Raw genomic sequence first — 20,895 nt, forward strand, 5'->3', positions numbered from 1 at the left:
CTTTTAGTTGAGTACCTAGTGTAGCATATTAGGCAAGTGGCAGGTGCATTAGATGAGTGGCTTAAATGCATGACGTATTAGAGTAGTGGCTAATGTATTAGACTTGGCTGTATTAGACACGTGGCTGGTGTACTAGACAAGTGGATAGGGTATTAAACAATTGGCTAGCCTATAAGGCGAGTGGCTAGCATATTAGGTGAGCGGGCTGGTGTAGACAAGTGGTTAGTATTAACTTGTGGCTAAAGCATTAAACAATTGGCTAGCATTTGCTCATTGCTAGTACACTAGACAAGTGGCTAGATTGGATGTTAGTTTGTGGCTAGCATGTCTACTCTTTTCTAGCACAGGCAACTGGCCAGCATATTAGACAAGTGGCTAGAATATTAGGTAAGTGGTTGCTGTTAGCGTGTGGCTAGAGTATTAAACTAGTCCCACTTAGCAAAATTTGCCTTTATTCTGGCCCAGCATACAGCTGGCTTCTCTGCCCAGGTCTGACCCACACACGGTTAAGTGAGTAGAACTAACAAATGCGGCCCAGAACTGGCCCAACCACATTGTTGGACCACACCATTTATGCCAGAATGGACTCACAAATATAGACGTGAGGCAAAAACATACACAGCAGTACGGCATCTGGGCCTTTTTGGCCCACGTGGTTAACATCTGGTCTGCTATATGGGGTGAAGTGTATTAGGTAAATAGAAAAGTCAGATGAATTTCACATGTAAATAAAATAACTAAAATTTCTGCGCACTTCACATTCCGACACAAAAATGTGTTGTCATGTGAAAAAACGTGATCATGGGAAAAAGTGTCATCACATTAAATCGTGATCACGTGAAAAAATGTGGGATTACTTGTAAACACATTGTTTTTGCACATTTCACATGTGAAATATACGTGACTTTTATTAGTTTGTGGCTAGCACAGACGAGTGGCTAACATATTAGATGAGTGACTAGCACGATAAATGTGTGAGTAGCGTATTAGACATAGATATACATTCCTAGATGCCCTGTTGTCTGCTGTTCTCTATCTGAGGCGATACGTCTGCACGGCCGCCATGTTGGAGAGGTCAAGATCCGCTTGTCAACAAATTCTCTTGTATTAAGAGACAAAGAGTCTCAGGATTAAATCAGCCACAACTTCCTTATTACTCAACCATTTTCACCAAATCTGTTTTGTTATAATCCTCAGACACAGATCAGTCTGGGCTGCACGGATCTGCTCTCGGTAGCTTTTATTACTTTAATAACTCATTGTGCAAATTAGCCATTCTGACCAGCAGTAAAGTACGTTAAAAACCGAGTTCAGTGCGAGAAACACAATCAGACACATCAGCAAATCCATCAATGTGTGAATCACTTCTAATCTTAATACACATATAAATAAAATAAACCCCCAAAACACAGAAAGAAGGACAAAGCTGAATGTCTTCCTATTCACCAGCTTCTTGTTTGAGTTTTCCCGTTCCACCTTAAATGGTGCAACAGTCACTTTCTGCTCCCCGAAGCTGCACGATTTAAGGTGGAACGGGAAAATTCAAACAAAATGCTGGCAAATAAGAAGCCAACTTCAGCTTTGTGTAAGAAGGTGCTAACATTAATCTATTATTAATATCTACACGGATTAATTAATGCTGTAACCTACCGAGCTACAAAGCTTTAACCATCACTGTAAATAAATAACTACTACATAAAGTTAAGATCCTGAATAGACTATTAAATGAAATAAGCTTCATATAAAACCAGAGGAAAAACAATCACATCAACAGGTTCTCTGTGCTTCACCAACCACACGACCACATCTACACAAACATCACACAGACATGAGTGTGGATCACTGCGTTCCCTCCGTTATATAATCCTGTCCCACTTTCTGAGTGTGATATTCCTGAAATAGTGTAATTTTGGACAGTATCTTTCTTAAACTGCCGCTCTGTAATGGTACTGAATGCAGTCCAGCAGCGATGTTGACCATCCCAAAATGGCGGCGGCGCTGACATGCCTGGCTGGACCCAACGCAGCATCTAAGTCTGTATATCTATGGCATTAGACTATAGTCTATGGCTAATGTGCTAAATGAGTGGCTAACGTATTAGAAAAGTGGCTAATGTTCACAAGTAGTTAGCATATTAGACAGGTGTATTAGTGTGCTGCTGGTGTATTAGACAGGTGGTTAGTGTTAGCTTGGGGCTAAAGTGTGAGGTGCATAGTGCCATATCTCATGGCTAGCATGTGAGCTTGTGTCTAGCGTGTGATTTAGTGGCTAATAACCCTTGTATTAGCTTAAAGGGAGCCTATTATCCTTTAACGTGGTAAAAGCTGTGATGTGCTCACATAATAGAAATGATGCCATTATGTGTGAATTCTGTAACCATATAAGTACAGTATATATACAGTTTGTGAAACGCTACACTACCTTCTCTCCATCTCTTAGGAAATGAGACAATTCTCTCGAGACGGCAAATGGCCTCCTGTCATAATATACATTACGTCTACAGCATCTCCGCTCTTAAACACACCACACAGCTGCTATGATCCAAGAGCCTTAGAGCATTAGTTTCATAGTAGGAAATATAAATGAAATTATGACTCAACAAATCTCATCATTGGAAGCAAGAAAGCTTTTTCTTCTTTTACATAGCAAGAGAGAGAGAGAGAGAGAGATAGGGAGAGAGAGGTAGAGTTAGTGCTGTGATTCTGGTCCGGTACTGTGCTCAAACCTAAACCAAATGAAGAAGGCAAAATGAACTACTTCGGGAGAAAAATAGACATGGAGACGGAAATAGCCTGTAAGTGTTTCTCCACATGACAAGTCTACCCACCGCTACCAGCTGTCAGGTGTGAAAATTGCGTCTGATAGAGAGAAAGAAAGAGAAAGTGGAGGAAGGAGTGAAAAAGAGAGGGTTCTAATTAGAGGCCAGCCGATACATCATTTGGCTAACAACAAATCGGCCGATGTTAAAGGGGAATTTCACAGTTTCTTTCAAAATGTCTACATAATTCAGTGGTTGAGATGTAATCAGAGTCATTCAGAGCGGTTTGGTGTGAGACGGTTCAGATTTCTTTACAGTGGTGGTGATAGGAACCAGGGGTCGCCATGACAACAACACAAATATAGACATTTTATTCACTATCCAAAACCACCAGTGAACCTACACGAGTCTTCTGAGTTTATATGGAATGTTGATGATGGAAAATAGTGGAAAATCTGAAATTATACGTTTTCACTGGGAACTATTTTGCCTCACAGCGCCCTGCATGTATCCCTCCACCATGAATAGTATAAAAAATTAATAAAACAATACATTTTAGGCTAAAATCTTCTCAAAACTATCACAAAACAGTGTCTCAGACATCAGGCAGGGAATTCATAACCATTTCATTTAATAACTTTCTGTGAGGGAGCTTTTAGAGGTGGACATCTGGTTCCTATCACCACCACTGTGAACAATTCTGACTCAGTAAGTTTATCTAGAACAGAGCGTTTCACACCAAACCACTCTGAATGACTTTACTTACATCTTTACCATTTAATTATGCAGAAATTTTGAAAAATAGGTGGAATTCCACTTTAAGGTTCCACAGATTTAGTGAAAATCTAGCTGACAGTCCTATGGGAGCTCTAAGTTTGAGAGTTTATGTTATTGAGCTGACTTAAGATAGTTATAAGGTTATTTATAAGTGGCTTGTTACATCTATATTATTCAACATTTTCAAATCAGTCAGGCCGGGGATGGGAAATATGATGATATGTTATTGATTATTGTAATAAATGTTTCAATGCTCTTTTCTGAGTCAGTACTTTTAGACCACTGAACAGCTGCATGGATCATAAATAGACAAATTTGGACCGAATAATAGACAGAGAGCCTGTAAACAACATCAACCATCAACGTAAAGTGTATAAACTGCACAGCAACAAGAAACCGATTCTGTTTTTTTATTTCTGATTTTCTATTTTTGCCCTGAATGTGTTCAATTGGACTGGCAGAATCTTTGCATGTAAACACAGCCAGTGTAAACGAACCTGTTGGTACTCCCAGCTGTCCGGAGTGAAGACGTTGTCTCGCATCTGCATGGTCAGGTCAAAGCGCGGTAGGGCATGGCACATCCGCACCCAAATTGACGGGCTGTAGCTGGGCACCGTCGCCATGGCAACCGCCAGCCCTGGTGACCACCTTTATCCTGTGGAAAGAGAGAAAATTTATATTAAGTAGGGCTGCAAATTTCTACGGAAATTTTGTTTGATTGCGATTCTTTTGGAAACGATTCAGAATTCCTTTTAATGATATGACGAATATACAAATGTAACCAGAGGATTTACACTGTAATACAGCACAGACAATAAAAACACTATAGCAGGCTTTTTTCACATTTTACCGAGTTTTTTTTGTTTTCGCCAAAAAAAATGAGAGCAGACTTTAAAAAAAAAACATTCTAATCAATTACAATCAATTTCAACATTCCAATCGTTTACAAACACTAAAGTACAGACATAGAAAAATATTATAAACCTTGCTGTGCGTCGCACATAATAATCTAAAGTTAAATTCTGACTATGCATCAGAAAAAAAGCATTAAATCTTAAATAATTTCACCTCAACTGGAATAAACAAAAAAACCACAAGTGCAGGCGCAGCGGGAAGCCGAGAGAGGAAGAATGAGAGATGAGAAGACGAGAGAGGGGAAAGTAGGTTAAGTACAGAGACAAGGGACAGCCAAATTACACACACAGACGGACTGGTTTACGTGTAACGGCAGGACGCGGAGCAACACAAAAAGAGAAACGCAACGAGACTGTATAAAAAAGAATTTACCGCAAGAACGATATGGTGTATATAAGCTGCTAATATGGCTAAGTAGTGGGGCAACTCAATGTGTTGCGTGCAACTCAAATTGTTTTGTAATCGCTCTGCGTAACTGTCAGGTTGCAAGGATATCACATTGTGAGCCTAGTTGCATGAAAGTTTCAATGTTTAAAAAACTAGTTTCGAGTGAGTTGCAGGACGCTGTGCGTTATGCAACTCAAGTGCAATTAAGTTTCATGCAGGTTTCAAGCAACTAAAGTTGCAGGAGGTCCCACTGTGAAAAGCCAGCCTTAATTATCACACACCTGACTGCATCTGATGTGAGGGTGAAACCGATTCTTTGTCAAACTCTTCCTATAAGTCAAGCGAACCAAGGAGCTGCTGCAGTGGGCCTTCAGTGGCGTAACTCTGACGGGGTCATATGTATAGACGCATGATAAATTAAACAAAACACAGCGTAGCCACTGTTTAGAGTGAAGTCTCTGAGCTCCACCGCAGTCAACACGCGCACTCCCAAACAGTCGACATGATGAGTTGTGTCAGCTCGTTCTCACGATGGCGTGCGGTGTGCACAGCGGAAATGTGAGTTAGCTCTCACATGACAGAGCGAGACACTGAATCACAGATCTGGACCAAACCCGCTTCCAAACCACAATATCTGCAAAGCTGATAGGATTCGTCAACAGTCATGTGTACGAATTAGAGCTGCACGATACACTGTTTAGGATACAATATGCAAATGAACCTCAAATCAAACAAATTGCCACTGTGAAAATCCTGACCAGGTGGCGTTTGGATGAATCAAGGCACTCGAATAATTCAACAAATATCCCAAATAGAATCGTTCTTTACTCTCTTTACTCTCACGTCAGGACCTTTAATGCTCTCAGAGAACTTTAAAATCATCATTATTTGTATTATTATAGTAATACTCTTACTTCATTTTGGTTGGAAAGGGTTAAAAACTATACTGGCCAACAGAAAATTGGATTTTCTGTGGAATCTAGGAAGATAAATCCAAGCTAGCGAGTTCAGGAGCTGGACTGAAGACCTCACAGGTTTAATTAACCACCATAATTAGGAACTGGAATCAATTAATCAAGTTTTCTAATGTGTGTGACTAAGACTATGTGTCAAAATTCCTCACTTTTGTGGTCTGTTGTTTTAATACCTAAGTATTCGGGCTTATAAGCATTTGTGAGCCAATAAGGATGCTTATTCCAAAATCGAGGCTGCTGATTGGCTGATCAGCTGTCTACATTACATTCTGTTGTTAGGTACAACAGCACTTCTTGATTAGCCTGCAGTCAGTAAATATACTGACTAATAAATAATAAATGAAACAATTATAAATATACTAAGTTAAAAAAACAAGTACGGTTCAGGAACCAGCATCAAAATCAAGGTATGAATGCTAAGCAATGCCCAGCAACAGGTGAGACTATTTCAGTCACTCTAGTCCTTCTGGAAGTTCTAGATACGTCACTGACTGTGAATACGAGTCGTAGTCTAAGCAGGTTTCAGTTGGTTGTTAGGAATGGAAAACAGCAGCAGCAGAGCTCTTTACTGAAAGAGTGACTGTAAAACCGATACATACAAACTCAAATACGCGTTATCGGGTCCATGTCCTACATTTGTCCTGTATTGTATGTCTTCTTATGACATTTGTGTGGTGTTATTTACCAAAAACAGTCCTGATTCATTTATACAAAACCATTTTCCGACCTCTCTTTATTTCTTAGAATTAAACTGGCTTTTTTTTTCCTAAGAGCGATATATGTAAATGAGCTCTGTTCTGACTGGCTGCTCTGTATTGTGTTTCATCCAAAAAGCAGGTTGGACTGAAACACTTCTAAAACGTATGACTATGGCGTGAATGAGCTAAACTTGGAATTGGATCAACATTGGATTTTGAACACTTTGTGGTTGACACTGATGTTATGGGACTAGAAATTCTGATATCCAATAATATCAGCCAACATAATTTTACATTTATATTTACATTTTTAATGTTATACTCCTAAGACTTGCTTAACCCCCCTAAAATCTCAGGCTAATTACTTACTAAGGCTCATTATTCAGTAACTACTGGGACTTCAGTGCGAACTGGCTAAGCTATTCTTAGATTATAGAAGCAATATTAAAACTTCGGGCCTGCTTGTCGGCCCTGGCCATTTAAGGGGTTAAACAGTGCTTTGCTGACTGATATAATGGTCAGTTCTCAATTGTCTTACTCAAATAAACAACAGAAACTCAGGCTTAAATAATATAAATACTGTAGCAATGGGGCGGGGCTAAAAAAATGTAGTTTCTGTTAATGATGTCTTATTTTTCAACATTTTAATCCGTTCTCTTCATAACAAATATTCAGATATATCAGGTTAGCCTATCTTGGCAATGCCACAATCAAAAAAAGAGCTGCTAATTAATTATTTAATGCTACTGGTTATATTTTTGCTCTGATACTGATAAAGCTGTGGGTCATCAATGTACCGGTCAGGCATTTACAGCCCAAACTGAAGGCCAAGCTCTGACAGTCACGGTTCACCACTGATTGCCCTGCATCTCAATTATAATACATGAAAAATAATGGAAATACAGTCCATATTTGTCCATATGACACAGCCCTGATTGCATGTGCCTGCATATACCTCTTGCACCATGAATGTATTTTAAATAAAAAATACATTTTAGTGCAAAAACTATCATAAAACAATGTGTCAGACATCAAGCAGAGCCTGAGGGAGCTTTTAGAGGTGGACGTCTGGTTCCTATCACCACCACTGTGAACGATTCTGACTCTAATTTCTCTAGAACGGAACATTTCACGCCAAACCACAGTGACTGTTTATATATGGACCATTTAATTAAACAGGAATTTTGACAAATTGGTGGAATTCCCCTTTAAATATGTGGTGACTAATTGCAGCAATCTGAATTGTAGTGGACCTGTGTATGTAAAACTGCAGCATATAAACTCAATAGAACAATTAACAGCTTTAAAAACGCTCTTAAATCACTGTTGATCCCATTAAAGCTTGCTGATAGGATAATGAATCAAAAGCAGACCCAACGATCAGTGCATGATGTAGTTATTCATACAACATTAACATTTTAAAAGGCCATTAGGCTTTATGGACCTTGTCTACGAGTAATGAGCTAGCAGGTCTACCTCTCAGCAGGGGGAGGAAGAACAGCTGAACAGAACTGAACACACAACATTGTCTTAGTATATAGATTTAAAAAAAAAAAATCAGCCCAAACACGGTGAACCACAAACAGCTGACATCGGTGGAAGAGTGGGAGAACGAGGCAGATCAGATTCTGTAATAAACTTAGGCTGAAATATCACAGAGCTGCCTGTACGGCAACATAACACAAAGCAAATTAAAGCAGGTTGCATGATGTCAAATGTAGAACCTAACATTAAAGGGGAATTCCACCAACATTTTCAAATTTCTGTATAATTAGACGGTTAAGATGTAAACAGAGTCATTCAGAGTGGTTTGGTGTGAAACGCTCTGTTCTAGAGAAACTTACCGAGTCAGAATTGTTCACAGTGGTGGTGATAGGAACCAGACGTCCACCTCTAAAAGCTTCCTCACAGAATGTTATTACATTAAATGGTTATTAACACACTGCCTGATGACCGAGACACTGTTTTAGGACAGGTTTGGAGAAGATTTTGGTCTAAAAAGTATTTTTATAATAAATTCCGGTACATACACAATGTAAGGCAAAACTGTCTTTAAAGAAAACTTATTATTTCAGATTTTCCACTATTTTCCATCATCAACATTCCATATAAACTCAGAAGACTCGTGTAGATTCACTGGTGGTTCTGGATAGTAAATAAAATGTCTATATTTGTGTTGTAGTCATGGCGACCCCTGGTTCCTATCACCACCACTGTAAAGACATCTGAACCATTTCACACCAAACCACTGAATTCTGCAGGTAATTGGTGGAATTCCCCTTGAACATTAATGCTACTGACAGCAGCATGCATGTAAACGATGCCATGGTAACATCAATACTGGAATAACCGAGGTGTTCCTGTCTGTGAGGCGATATTTTTAGCCACTATTTTATCCTAATAAGTGTTTTGAACACATGCTAATGTTTCTAATGGTATATTTTGATATAATGTATATTTTGTTATAATAGTATATTTTAAGTTTTGATCAAAATTCAAATGTAGAAAAATGATGACTACAATCATGTGGATTGACATCTTGTACATCTTCTGCCATACCTTACCTATAACCTTATCTATAACTTATTTAATCATATATAATACCTCAAACTCACTAACTGCATATATGGAAATGTGTACAGCTGTACATATCATAGCTTTTATTTCATAACCTATACTGCTGATACAAAAGTGTACATTGGAAATCATGCAATACTTGTGTATATTAATGGGTAATGTGTTGTGTGTGTGTGTATGTATTTATATATATATATATATATATACACATATATATATATATATTTTTTATGTATATATATTTTGTATTTAAGTACTACAAGGGGGCTGTGCACCTAAGATTACGCACCTTCACACCTGTGTTGATGTGATGTGACGGTAAATGTGATGTGATTTGATTTGATTTGATTTTAGTTCATGATATTAAACAGCACTAGAGCTGGGAGGCAGGAGGACTACTGGAGTGAGGTGTTGCTTAGTAACGATTGTTTGCGAACTCTGGTGTTCTAGCTATTGTGACATTGTGATATCACGTCATAATGCATTGTTATGTCCCTGTTATACACGATATGTTACGATACAATACAAAATAATACGTCGCATTGTTGCACCCCTGGTAGCTATATATTGTGGGGGTGATGGGCTGGAGGTAAGAGAACCAGCCTTGTGACCGGAAGGTCGCCGGTTCGATCTCCTGAGCCGACAGTACGTGACTGAAGTGCCCTTGAGCAAGACACCTAACCCCCAACTGCTCCCCAGGTGCTGGGAATAGGGCTGCCCACTGCTCTGGGCAAGTGTGCTCACTGCCCCCTAGTGCATATGTTCACTAGTGTGTAGGTGGTGTTTCACTGCACAGATGGGTTAAATGCGGAGGTGAGATTTCCCCGTTGTGGGACTAATAAGAGCCACTTAATCAAATTAATATTTAGCATAACACATGGGCTGGGAGTTGCTATTATGGAAGGCTTCAGCAATAGCATCACTATTGGAAATAAAACATTAATAACACAATATTAATAACATCATTTGTTCTTGTATGGGCCAAACTGGCATTTTGAACTTGTAAACAAAAAGTTTAGTTACCTATTTACATAACATCAATCAAATAAAGTGCTTCATTGAAAGCAGTAACAAGACTGTACTGGCCAGACGATTGCGGGTAAAATCAGGAAATGAGGCTTTACTAGCTTGAATGTGATCAGTACTCGTAGTCAAAATGCAGACAAAAAGGGACAAACATGGCAAAGGCAGAAAAAGGGGTAAGGCAAAGCGGTAAGGCAAAAAACAAATCTAACGAAAGAGGCAAAACCTCACAATGAGCGAGACTAAAGCCCAGGCTTATATACTAACTAAACAGAGTCATAAGATAAACAAGAGACAGGTGAAGCAAATCAGTATTCAGGCAACGATTGGTTGTTAGTGGTGGTGCCACAGTCACATGATTTCCCAGGGAGTTCTGGGACATGGAGTTTACTAACAAGTCAGAGCCAGAGTGATGTGTGACAATAGTAATTATCATTTCTTGTGATATACTGTGAAATCCTAATGTTATTAACCATGTGAGCCCAACAGATTGGCTACCAGGCCAAAATCAAAGAAAGCCACTCGTTAAAATCTAAGAGTTACATCAAGTGGCGACACTAAAATTATGTTTATATACTTCAGCGTAGAACTGGAGCTTTGTAAGTGCTGCCATTTTTTCCATCACTGTATAAAATAAAGCACCAAAACCTGATTGCTAAAGGCGCCCCCTTGTGGAGAACCTACAGCCTGCTAAACATGAGCGAGTGAGTTATGAACCAGGCCGATGTGGTGCTTCTCATCTAAGTAAGCATCTTGTGGCATTCTGGCATCTTATCAGAGTAAGATGAGCAGTCAGAGGGTGTGGCCTATGCTCTGGACACACCCACGCTCAAATGACAGGCCTTTTTTCCTGAAGAGCTTATCGCTGCTGTCGGAAGAAAACCTTGTATCTCCATTTTTTTCCTTTTCAGTTTTTGACGTATTTTGAAAAAGCCTGTTGTCCTTTACATTGTGTGTAAATATCATGATGAATGAACTGAGAGAAATGGCCCAAAATGACTTGGAAAAAAGTCTGGTTCCATAGACTTACATTAAAAGTAAAGTAGGTTTTTTCCTTCTCCTGTAAAGTTACCATTTTGGAGATCCAAGGTTTTGTTCTGACTGCAGCGTTATACATTCTGGGGGTTGCAACTTTTTTTGTTATCAAGAATCAAATCTTGTTCTTAGAATCGAAAAAATGACTGAACCTAATCGTTACTGTCCAGAAAACACCGTGATATATCTTCGAGTCCATCTCGCCCACCCACACATCTCAGCTTTTACAGTCTCCTGCCCACTACAGCTGCTTTCTAAAGGCTTTCCGCTGGGACAAATGTCCAGGTTATAAAAAAAAAACACTGTTCAATATTTCAGAGCTACACGCCGAGACAAATATAGGCTACTTTGAGGGCTGGAGGAGGGAGAAGGTGCTGATCCTGCTTTAGTACAGTTTGCTCCCTGTGTTACCCTGTGTTACTTGACCAGTGCTGGTGGGAAAAAACTCACTATACGGCCTGAGGAGGTTCGTACCACTGGTGACACCAACTCGTGCCAAAATTAATCTGAGCATCAATTTAATCAAAACTGTAAGAGTAAAGCTTTTAAAACAAAACGAAAAAGAGGTCGATATTGACTGCGCTTTGCAGCACGGATCCCGGCAGCCCGAGCGCAGCCATTTCTCCCACAGCGCTCAGTGACACACTTACACACTTGGCTATGGCTGTGAAGTCATGCACAACAACAGATACTGCCGTTTTATCCCTTACAAGAGAAGATCTGCTGTCATTTCAGTGGAGCTGAATGATAATCTATAGTATGTTCACTTCATATGATATTCCTGTAGTGTTGTCTTATAGTAAACTATACTATAACTGTAATTATACAGTATATTTTTATAAGATTTCTACAGAATTCATATAAGAATATTAAAGTAAATGACTACAGATCTCCATGACATACTGTACGTGACATAAGTAGTAGAGATAACTATATAATAACACAATCTGATCCAGTATGTAAACTGCTTACATGTTTAAATACTTTAAAATGCCCAAAATTCCCAATACATTTAGATATAGACACCCCATTCAGCCGGATTAGCTCCGCCCACTCCCACTGAAGCCTGGACTGCTTTCTGAATGAGGCAGCCGATCAGAACAGAGCTCATTTACATATATCGGTAACAAAAACAGCCTGTTTAATACTAAGGGATAAAGTACGTCCATTGCTTGAGATCTCGTGATACTCATTATTATCATTGCAAAAAAAAACGAGATATCCAGTTACTGATATCATTATCACAACATAACAGACATTATTTTATAGTGATAACATACTTTGCATAAATATCTTGAGAAAATAACATTCAGTGTCATGATATATATAATGTATACAGTCATTGACTGTATATGTATATGATTTATACACTCATTGACTGTATATATGATACATTCGATACATGTACTCATTGACTGTATATATATTTATGATGTATACACTCATTGACTGTATATGATATATATGATATATGCACTTATTGACCATAAATGGTATATATGATATATACACTTATTGATGGTATATATGATATATTTGATATACACACTCATTGATGGTACATGTGATATATATGATATATACACTCGTTAAATGTATATATGATATCTATGATGTATACACTCATTGACTGTATATATATGATATATACACTCACTGACTGTATATGATATATATGATGCATACACTCAATGACTGTATATCGCTGCTGTCGAAACAAAACCTTGCATATCCATTTTTGTTGTTTTTCAGTTTTTGACATAATTTGAAAATGCCTCTTGTCCTTTACATTGTGTGTAAGTTTAGTGATAAATGAACCAAAAGAAATGACCTAAATTTACTTTTAATAAAATTACTGAATACTAAAATATTAAATAACTAAAATTACTCCACTGACTTACATTAAAAGTAAAGTAGATTTTTTCCTTCTCCTGTAAAGTTAAAGTTCCTGTAAAAGTTCCTGTAAAGTCGAGGTTTTGTTCTGACAACAGCGATATATGATATATATACATATATATATATATATATATATATATATATATATATATATGATTTATATACTCATTGACTGTATTTATGATAAATGTGATGTAGGTGTGTGTACATCACAATAGATATACAGTTAAATGTTAGTTAAGACAGACTGAGCATCTACAGTGGATTGAACACAATAAAGCATTACTGAATTATTAAAAGCAATAAATACATTCTGATAAAGCTTATTTTGTCCACTCATACAGTTACAACAACTGCAATAAAACAAATGTGACGTGAATAATTATGATTAACGACAAAAATGATGCCATTAATCGTCATTATTTATTTTAGCCATTTGGCAGCCCTACTTACTACAGACGGTTTTCATAAAGGATTTCTCATGTACATTTATCTGCTGATGCTGACACATAAACCTTTATGAAAAGTAGAAACTGGGCCTCCAGCTACCGTACAGAGAAATATAAGACGCATAAAGAGCATTATAGATTATTTAAAGACTGCAGCACTACAGGAGTATATAGGAGGTGAGAATATTATAGACCACTTTCTGACTGACACTGGAAAGAGAGACAGTGACAGTCTGAATGCACTATAATATTCTTGCAGGAACCCTGTAGGATTACTGTAGTATAGGGGGTTTTATAGGGGATTATATGCTCATTCTAGGGATGCACTGATACAGAATTGTCTGCTGTAATGTGCTGATGTTAATGCTGATACATAAACATGTATAAAATTACAGAGGAATATAACCCCGAATATTTTAGCACAGTAACCCAGCGTAACTTCGACGGTCTGCTCTTCTGTCTAATAAATACATCATCAAATATATATAAGACAGCACTGCAGGAACAGTATTGCTATATAAAATAAACACATATAGTGTAATACAGTATACATATGTAGTGCATTCATACGGGAAGAACTGATATGAAGTATGCGGATATCTGATATTTTCTAATATGTACATATCTGCTGATCTCAATACATAAACATTTATAAAATGTAGAAAATGCAGTTACATCTACTTAAACTAGCGTTAGAGATAAAAGATAAAATAAAATGAATATCTTGATTTTTAAAGCAAATATCTGCTGATATTGATATGATTGCAATATTATTATGCATCCCTCATTCATATAGATTTGCTGGGTTTGTAGACTTTTACAGTGGTCATTTATTGCAGGATATGAAATAAAAGTCAGGATTCTATACTAAATACCATTACACAAGTATTATAAATTACTGTAAGACAGCACTACAGGAATAGCATTACATAGAACTACCACACACACACACACACACACATATATACATATATATAGTCATTTTTCAGTTTTTTGCATAATTTGAAGATGCCTGTTGCTCTTTACATTGTGTGTAAATGTCATGATGAACAGGCCAAAAGAAACGGCCCAAAATGACGTAGAAAAAACTCTGGTTCCATTGACTTACATTAAAAGTAAAGTATGTTTTTTCCTTCTCCTGTAAAGTTACCGTTTTGGAGATACAAGGTTTTGATCCAACAGCAACAAAATATATAGACTGCATTCATAAGGGATTACATGCTCATTCTAGGGATGCACCGATATGGATTATGCCGATATCTGATATCTGAACACTGGATATTTTAGTGCAGTAACTCTGCGTCACTTCGACGCTCTGCTCTTCTGTCATCATCAAACAAATTTAACACAACACTACGGGGATAGTATTGCTATATATATATATATATGTATATATACTATATCTATAGTGTATTCATAAGGGATTAGCTGCTCATTCTAGGCATGCACGATATGAAATATGCCAATATCTGATATTTCTCACGTACACATCTGCTGATATCAACACATAAACATGTTTAAAGTGTAGAAATTGCCATTACATCTAATTGGATTAGCATTACAGAGCAATAAAAAACAAAATAAAAAGAATATCATCAAGCTTTTGGGAAAATATCCCCCGATGCCGATACAACTGCGATATTATCGTGCACCCCCAGCTCATTTGCTTGGATTTGCTGGGTTTGTGGACTTTCACAGTGGTCAGATCCCTCATGAATAAGGTCTGTATTAACACTACATGAGTTTCTACAGGACTCTTATAAGAATAGTGCTATTACTATTACAATAAGACAGCACTACAGGGATAGCATTACTGTATATGTGTATATATAGTAATATATATGGTGTGGTATTGCTATGTATAGCTTTAGAAGGGATTATGTGCTCATTATCCGATATTTCTCACATGCATATCCACTGGTGTCAATGCATAACCATGCATGAAGTGCAGAAATTGTGATTACACCTACTTGAATTAGCACTGCATACAAAATAAAATGAATATTAGCATTTTTTTAAAGCAAATATGTGCAGATACTGATATTATTGTGCTCATTCATTTGTGTTTGTGGACCTTAAAAGTGGCCAGGTTAATAAAAAGAGCTCTATATAGATTTTATATGATGCCATATGATATATGAAGCACTATTTTCTTGCAGCTGCAGCTATGCATCCAAAAAAAAACATGCATTCTGAAAGCCCACCTTTAATTGTAGTCTACTTTCTGGGATCTCCTGCTTGGTCCACTCGTCTGCTTCTCGACCAGGTCGCCACTCATTGAATTCCGCTGCTGACCGATGGTGAAAGGGCTGTGGAGAGAGGCATCCTGACTTCCAGGCGATTTAGCATCAGTAGGAAGGAAAACGGCTTATATTGCAGAGCAGCAGCCTCGGCTGTGTCCACTGGTGGAGAGAATGGTGAGAGAAAAAGGCGTGCTTTCCTTTAGTGGATGCAAATGAGCTCCTCAAAAACAGCTGCCCCCCCCACCCCACACACACACCCTCCCTCTACCCCTCCGTCAGTTTCCCAACATTCACTGCACGGTCAGCCCACTAAACAGACTTCATCATGACCATCACCCTCCTCTTCATCATCACTGGGCTTTCCCACTTGGAAGCTATTGTAGGAAATAACAGTAAACAGTATTATTTAAGGTGGTAGGAAGGGGGGAAAAGGAGCTTAGGGTGAGATAAAAGTGGTGAACTGACATGATTTAAGTGAAAGAAAGAAAAAAAAGAAGAAAAAAAAAGATGAAGTTGGCTTCGAATTCGAATTCTCCGTTCCACCTTAAATGGTGCAGCAGTTGCATTCTGGCGCCTCAGGCGCCAGAATGCAACTGCTGCACCATTTAAGGTGGAACGGAGAATTCGAATTGAGCTTCGTTCAGAGGAGATGAAAAGAGCTAGGAAGGGGCAAATGCATGCTCTGCTGCACCATTTAAGGTGGAACGGAGAATTCCAGTACAGCGTAGGTGAAAATAAGGAAAATGCATGAGCAAGTGAGTCAGAAGCAACACTATAAAAGCATAACAATATTGATATATATCTCATATGATGTTGATTGCACCACATAAGAGACAGATGCATGCCAATGCAAGTAATACAGCCTCATGTTGTGGCGTGAAGGAATACACGGGGGATGCACACGGCCAGACTGACATGGACGGATTAGAGCAACACAATGGCAATGGAAATGGAAATGGAGCGCGTGAGAGGGAGGGAGGGAGGGAGGGAGGGAAGAGATGGGGGGACATGAACGTGGGAGAGATGGAGATGGAGAGTGGGGGAAGGGTGGAGGGGAAAAAGAGAGACATGCACTGACTCACATATGTGAGTGTATCTGGGAGAAAAAAAGGGAAAAGAAGGAGAAAATTCTATTATGTATGCAAGACTTGCCTGGTGAGTGTTGTTAAAGCAAGAAAATGGTTCTTAAAAGGCCCTTAAATGCAGCCATGCTAAGCTGTAGCCATGCAAGCCCTCTTCTTGCCAGTAACCCCAAATGGGATTCATGCAGATTCTTTGCAGCCAAGCCTGATTTTTGTATTATCGTGATAGCAGTGGGCTAGCGCTGGACGATACATCGTTTGTGAACCGGTATCGTGATATTGGATCTTGCGATATCGCAAAAGGCATATGCAAATGCATAATGGTGCAGATCTTTAACCGTTGATGTGAGGAGAAAAATTTAATTATTATATAATACATTGTTCACAAAATGTCCAGCATTTTAAATTTACAGTGACGGTTTCCTAGTTGCTTATCTTCTGGGTTATTTTGCAAGGACTCTTATTTTAAAGGTGGGAAAGCCTGTTTTGGGGTTCTCTGCTGCTGACCGCCAAATGAGCAACATGTAGCTAAGCCTAGAGTTAATTGTTAGCAACCAAGCCTGATTTTTGCAGCATTGTAACAGCAGCACGATATCGTTTGAGAACCGTTATCGCGTTATTGACTCTTGCAATATTGCAAAAGGCATTTGCAAATGCATAGAAGTGCAGATCTTTAAACATATTTAATTATTATATAAGATGTTGTAGCATGTTCACAAAATGTTCGGCATGTTAAATTTACAGTGATGGTTTTCTAGTGTTTATCATCTGTGTTATTTTGCAAGGACTTTTATTTTGAAGGCGGGAAAGTCTGTTTCTTGGTCGTCTTAGAGGTAGGCAGTCTGCTACGACCACCAAATAAGCAACACGTAGCTAAGCCTAGAGCGAATTGTTAGCAACCAAGCTTGATTTTTGCAGCATTGTAACAGCAGCACGATATCGTTTGAGAACCGTTATCACGATATTGGATCATGCGATATCACAAAAGGCATTTGCAAATGCATAATAGTGCAGATCTTTAACCATCGAGATGAGCAGAAAAATGTAATTTTTATATAATATATTGTACGTGTTCACAAAATGTACGTATTAAATTTGCAGTGATGGTTTCCTGGTTGTTTATTTTCTGGGTTATTTTACAGGGACTTTTATTTTGAAGGGGGGAAAGACTGTTTCTGGGTTCTCTTAGAGGTACCCAGTCTGCTGCTGACTGCCAGATGAGCAACACATAGCTAAGCCTAGAGCGAATTGTTAGCAACCAAGCTTGGTTTTTTGCAGCATTGTAATAGCAGCACGATATTGTTTGTGAACCGTTCTTGCAATATCGGTTCTTGCAATATCGGTTCTTGCAATATCGCAGAAGGCATATGCAAATGTACAAAAGTGCAGATCTTTAACCTTCGAGGTTCACTAGCAGGAGAAAAATATTTGTTATATAATACATTGTAGTGGGTTCACAAAATGTTAAGTATGTTAGATTTACAAAGATGTTTTTCTAGCATTTATCTTCTGGGTAATTTTTGAAGGCAGGATAGCCTGTTTCTGCTGCTGACCACCAGATGAGGAACACTCTCATGTGAGAGTCATCTTCAATAGCGTAGTGTAGCGTACAATAATGTGTAATAGTGCAGATCTTTAACCTTCGAGGTGCTATTGGTGACTATTGACTTCCAGTGTTTGTTAGCACGGTTAGCCTAGCAGCGCCACTTCTAAACTAAAGAAGCAAAATTTGGACAACAAACATGCCTCAGCTGATTGACTGCATTTCAGTGAGTGTGAAGTCATGTACATTAGATTTGTCGCCAAACTATTCCTTTAAAGCAGCACGATGAACGACTTTTTTGTTAAATTTAATAACAGGCTAAAATATGGTGAGGGTGCTCTGCCACGAGTCGCCCAGTAAAGACTGAAATAGTCATTTAAAGTCAGAGGCGTCGAGTCAGGAGTTTTTCACACTACGTCGTACGTCTTTACGCATTAACATCACACACAGACTCAAAAAGAAGGTCCAGCTTAATGTTTGGGCCTCAAATGATCTCAGAATCAACATCATGCTGATGAAGATTTGATGGCAATAGTAGATAATTCACTCACATCCTCAGAAGACGCTCCTTCACCAAGTTTAGACGGAGATCTCTTTGAATTCTCGTTCAGTCATCAGACTTACCTGCTCATGGAAGGGGTCCCAATCAATCACAGCCCACGCTACAATGTGTTCTTCCACATGTGCAGTTACACATTTCCACCAGAGAGGTCTCCAAATCCCCAAAACTTAGTGTAGCTTTAACATATTTCAAGGCAACATGTAGCAATATATTCCCACTATGGTATGCTGTCCTTACCACACAGCCCTATAAGCAGCTGAGCTCTAAAATTCAAACTATGCTTACTTTTGTATTGCAAAAAAAGACCTCATACTGTACTGATGTGTAAATGATGTATGAAGCCATCTATCTGAGCAGTAAGCACAACTCACACTACATCCAAGACAACTTGTAGCGTAATTAAACCTCAAATGTAGATGGAATTAAATCAATTTCTAATAGACGCACTAGAATATCTCTCATTAAAGGGGAGTTATTAAAGTTATTACATAAAATGGTTATGAATTCACTGCCTGATGACTGAGGAATTTTTTAAAAAGCTTAAAACATGTATTTTATTGTATAAAAACATGTATTCTAAATCCAATTATGGTGGAGGGATACATGCAGGGCGCTGTGAGGCAAAAATAGTCCCCAAAGAAAAGTTATTATTTCAGATTTTCCACTATTTTCCATCATCAACATTCCATACAAACTCAGAAGACTCATGTAGGTTCACTGGTGGTTTTGGATAGTAAATAAAATGTCTATATTTGTGTTGTAGTCATGGCGACTCCTGGTTCCTATCACCACCACTGTAAAGACATCTGAACCATTTCACACCAAACCACTCTGAACGATGACTCAATGACTGAATTATACAGAGATTTTGGAAAATCAGTGGACTTCTCCTTCGACACCAGACTCACATCAGATTTCCAGGAAACACCAACACATTTTTATGAAGCACTGTCAATCTTTGGTGCTTCTTTGCAGAATCTCGGTGAAAGACTATATAATATTTGCATGATTTAGACAAAATACTCGCACAAAAATTCAATTATTTCCAAATTTATTACAGAGTCGCACGTCTGAGTCCGCCTCCAAAAGCCTCAGCGTTCAGAATATTTTGGTCACTGGTGAATAATTCAGCGCTCTGACCATAAAAACATTTAAAATACATAGTGCATTATTAATTCATGCGCAGTCCATTCTGACAAGTTTTAATGTACAACAGTACATTAAAAGATCAAATACATCTGATGATCCATTTAAAATTGCACTTAAATATTTTAATATTATTAGACTCTGAAAAAAATAAGAAATATTGTAAACAATTATAAGATTCTGATATCATCCACGATGAACAGACAGCAGGTGACAGTCTTACAAAGACTTTGTGCTGCTGTTTTTTGTAGACTTTCAGAAATTAAAGCCAACTTAGTCTCTAAAATTCATATATGCAAAAATTTGTGACTTTCTAAGTGAAAATAAGTCGACACATCTCCAACAGAGAACACACTGCTGCACATTTTACTGCACAGTTACTGTATAGTTGCTGAATTTGACATATTGGGGGACAAACGTAAGCATGAAACATGTCCTGTGCAAAAGTTATGGCACATTTAGGCCCAATCCTATTTCACCCCTCACCCCTCCCACTTAGCCCCACCCCTCAGTTTTGTGCATTCATGTCTAGGGGTAGGGTGTCCCAATTCTTGTTGAGATAGAGGGGTAGGGTGAAGTGTTAGAGCTAGTGCAGTGAAACACCCACATACATGCACACTAGTGAACACACACACTAGGGGCAGTGAGCACACTTGCCCGGAGCGGTGGGCAGCCCTATCCACAGCGCCCGGGGAGCAGTTGGGTGTTAGGTGTTTTGCTCAAGGGCACTTCAGTCACATACTTTCGGCTGAGGGGATTGAACTGGCGACCTTCCGGTCACAAGGCTGGTTCCCTAAAATTTAGCCAACGACTGCCATGTAGATGGTTCC

At 38.5% G+C, this 20,895-nt stretch overlaps 1 protein-coding gene across 1 annotated transcript in view; it reads right to left on the reverse strand.

Annotated features, from left to right (window-relative positions):
* The window catches only part of ttyh1 (tweety family member 1), a 51,690-nt gene extending 35,717 nt beyond the window's left edge, over positions 1-15,973 (reverse strand). Inside the window, exons 1-2 of the mRNA XM_036595832.1 lie at positions 15,694-15,973; positions 4,033-4,190 (exon numbers count right to left, since the gene is read on the reverse strand). Coding sequence (XP_036451725.1) covers positions 4,033-4,158 — 126 coding nt within the window. The 5' untranslated portion in view covers positions 4,159-4,190; positions 15,694-15,973. The remainder of the gene's footprint in view (positions 1-4,032; positions 4,191-15,693) is intronic.
* Between the last annotated feature and the right edge of the window lie 4,922 nt (positions 15,974-20,895).

Source organism: Colossoma macropomum, unplaced genomic scaffold, assembly GCF_904425465.1.
Source record: "Colossoma macropomum unplaced genomic scaffold, Colossoma_macropomum, whole genome shotgun sequence".
NCBI lineage: Eukaryota > Metazoa > Chordata > Actinopteri > Characiformes > Serrasalmidae > Colossoma > Colossoma macropomum.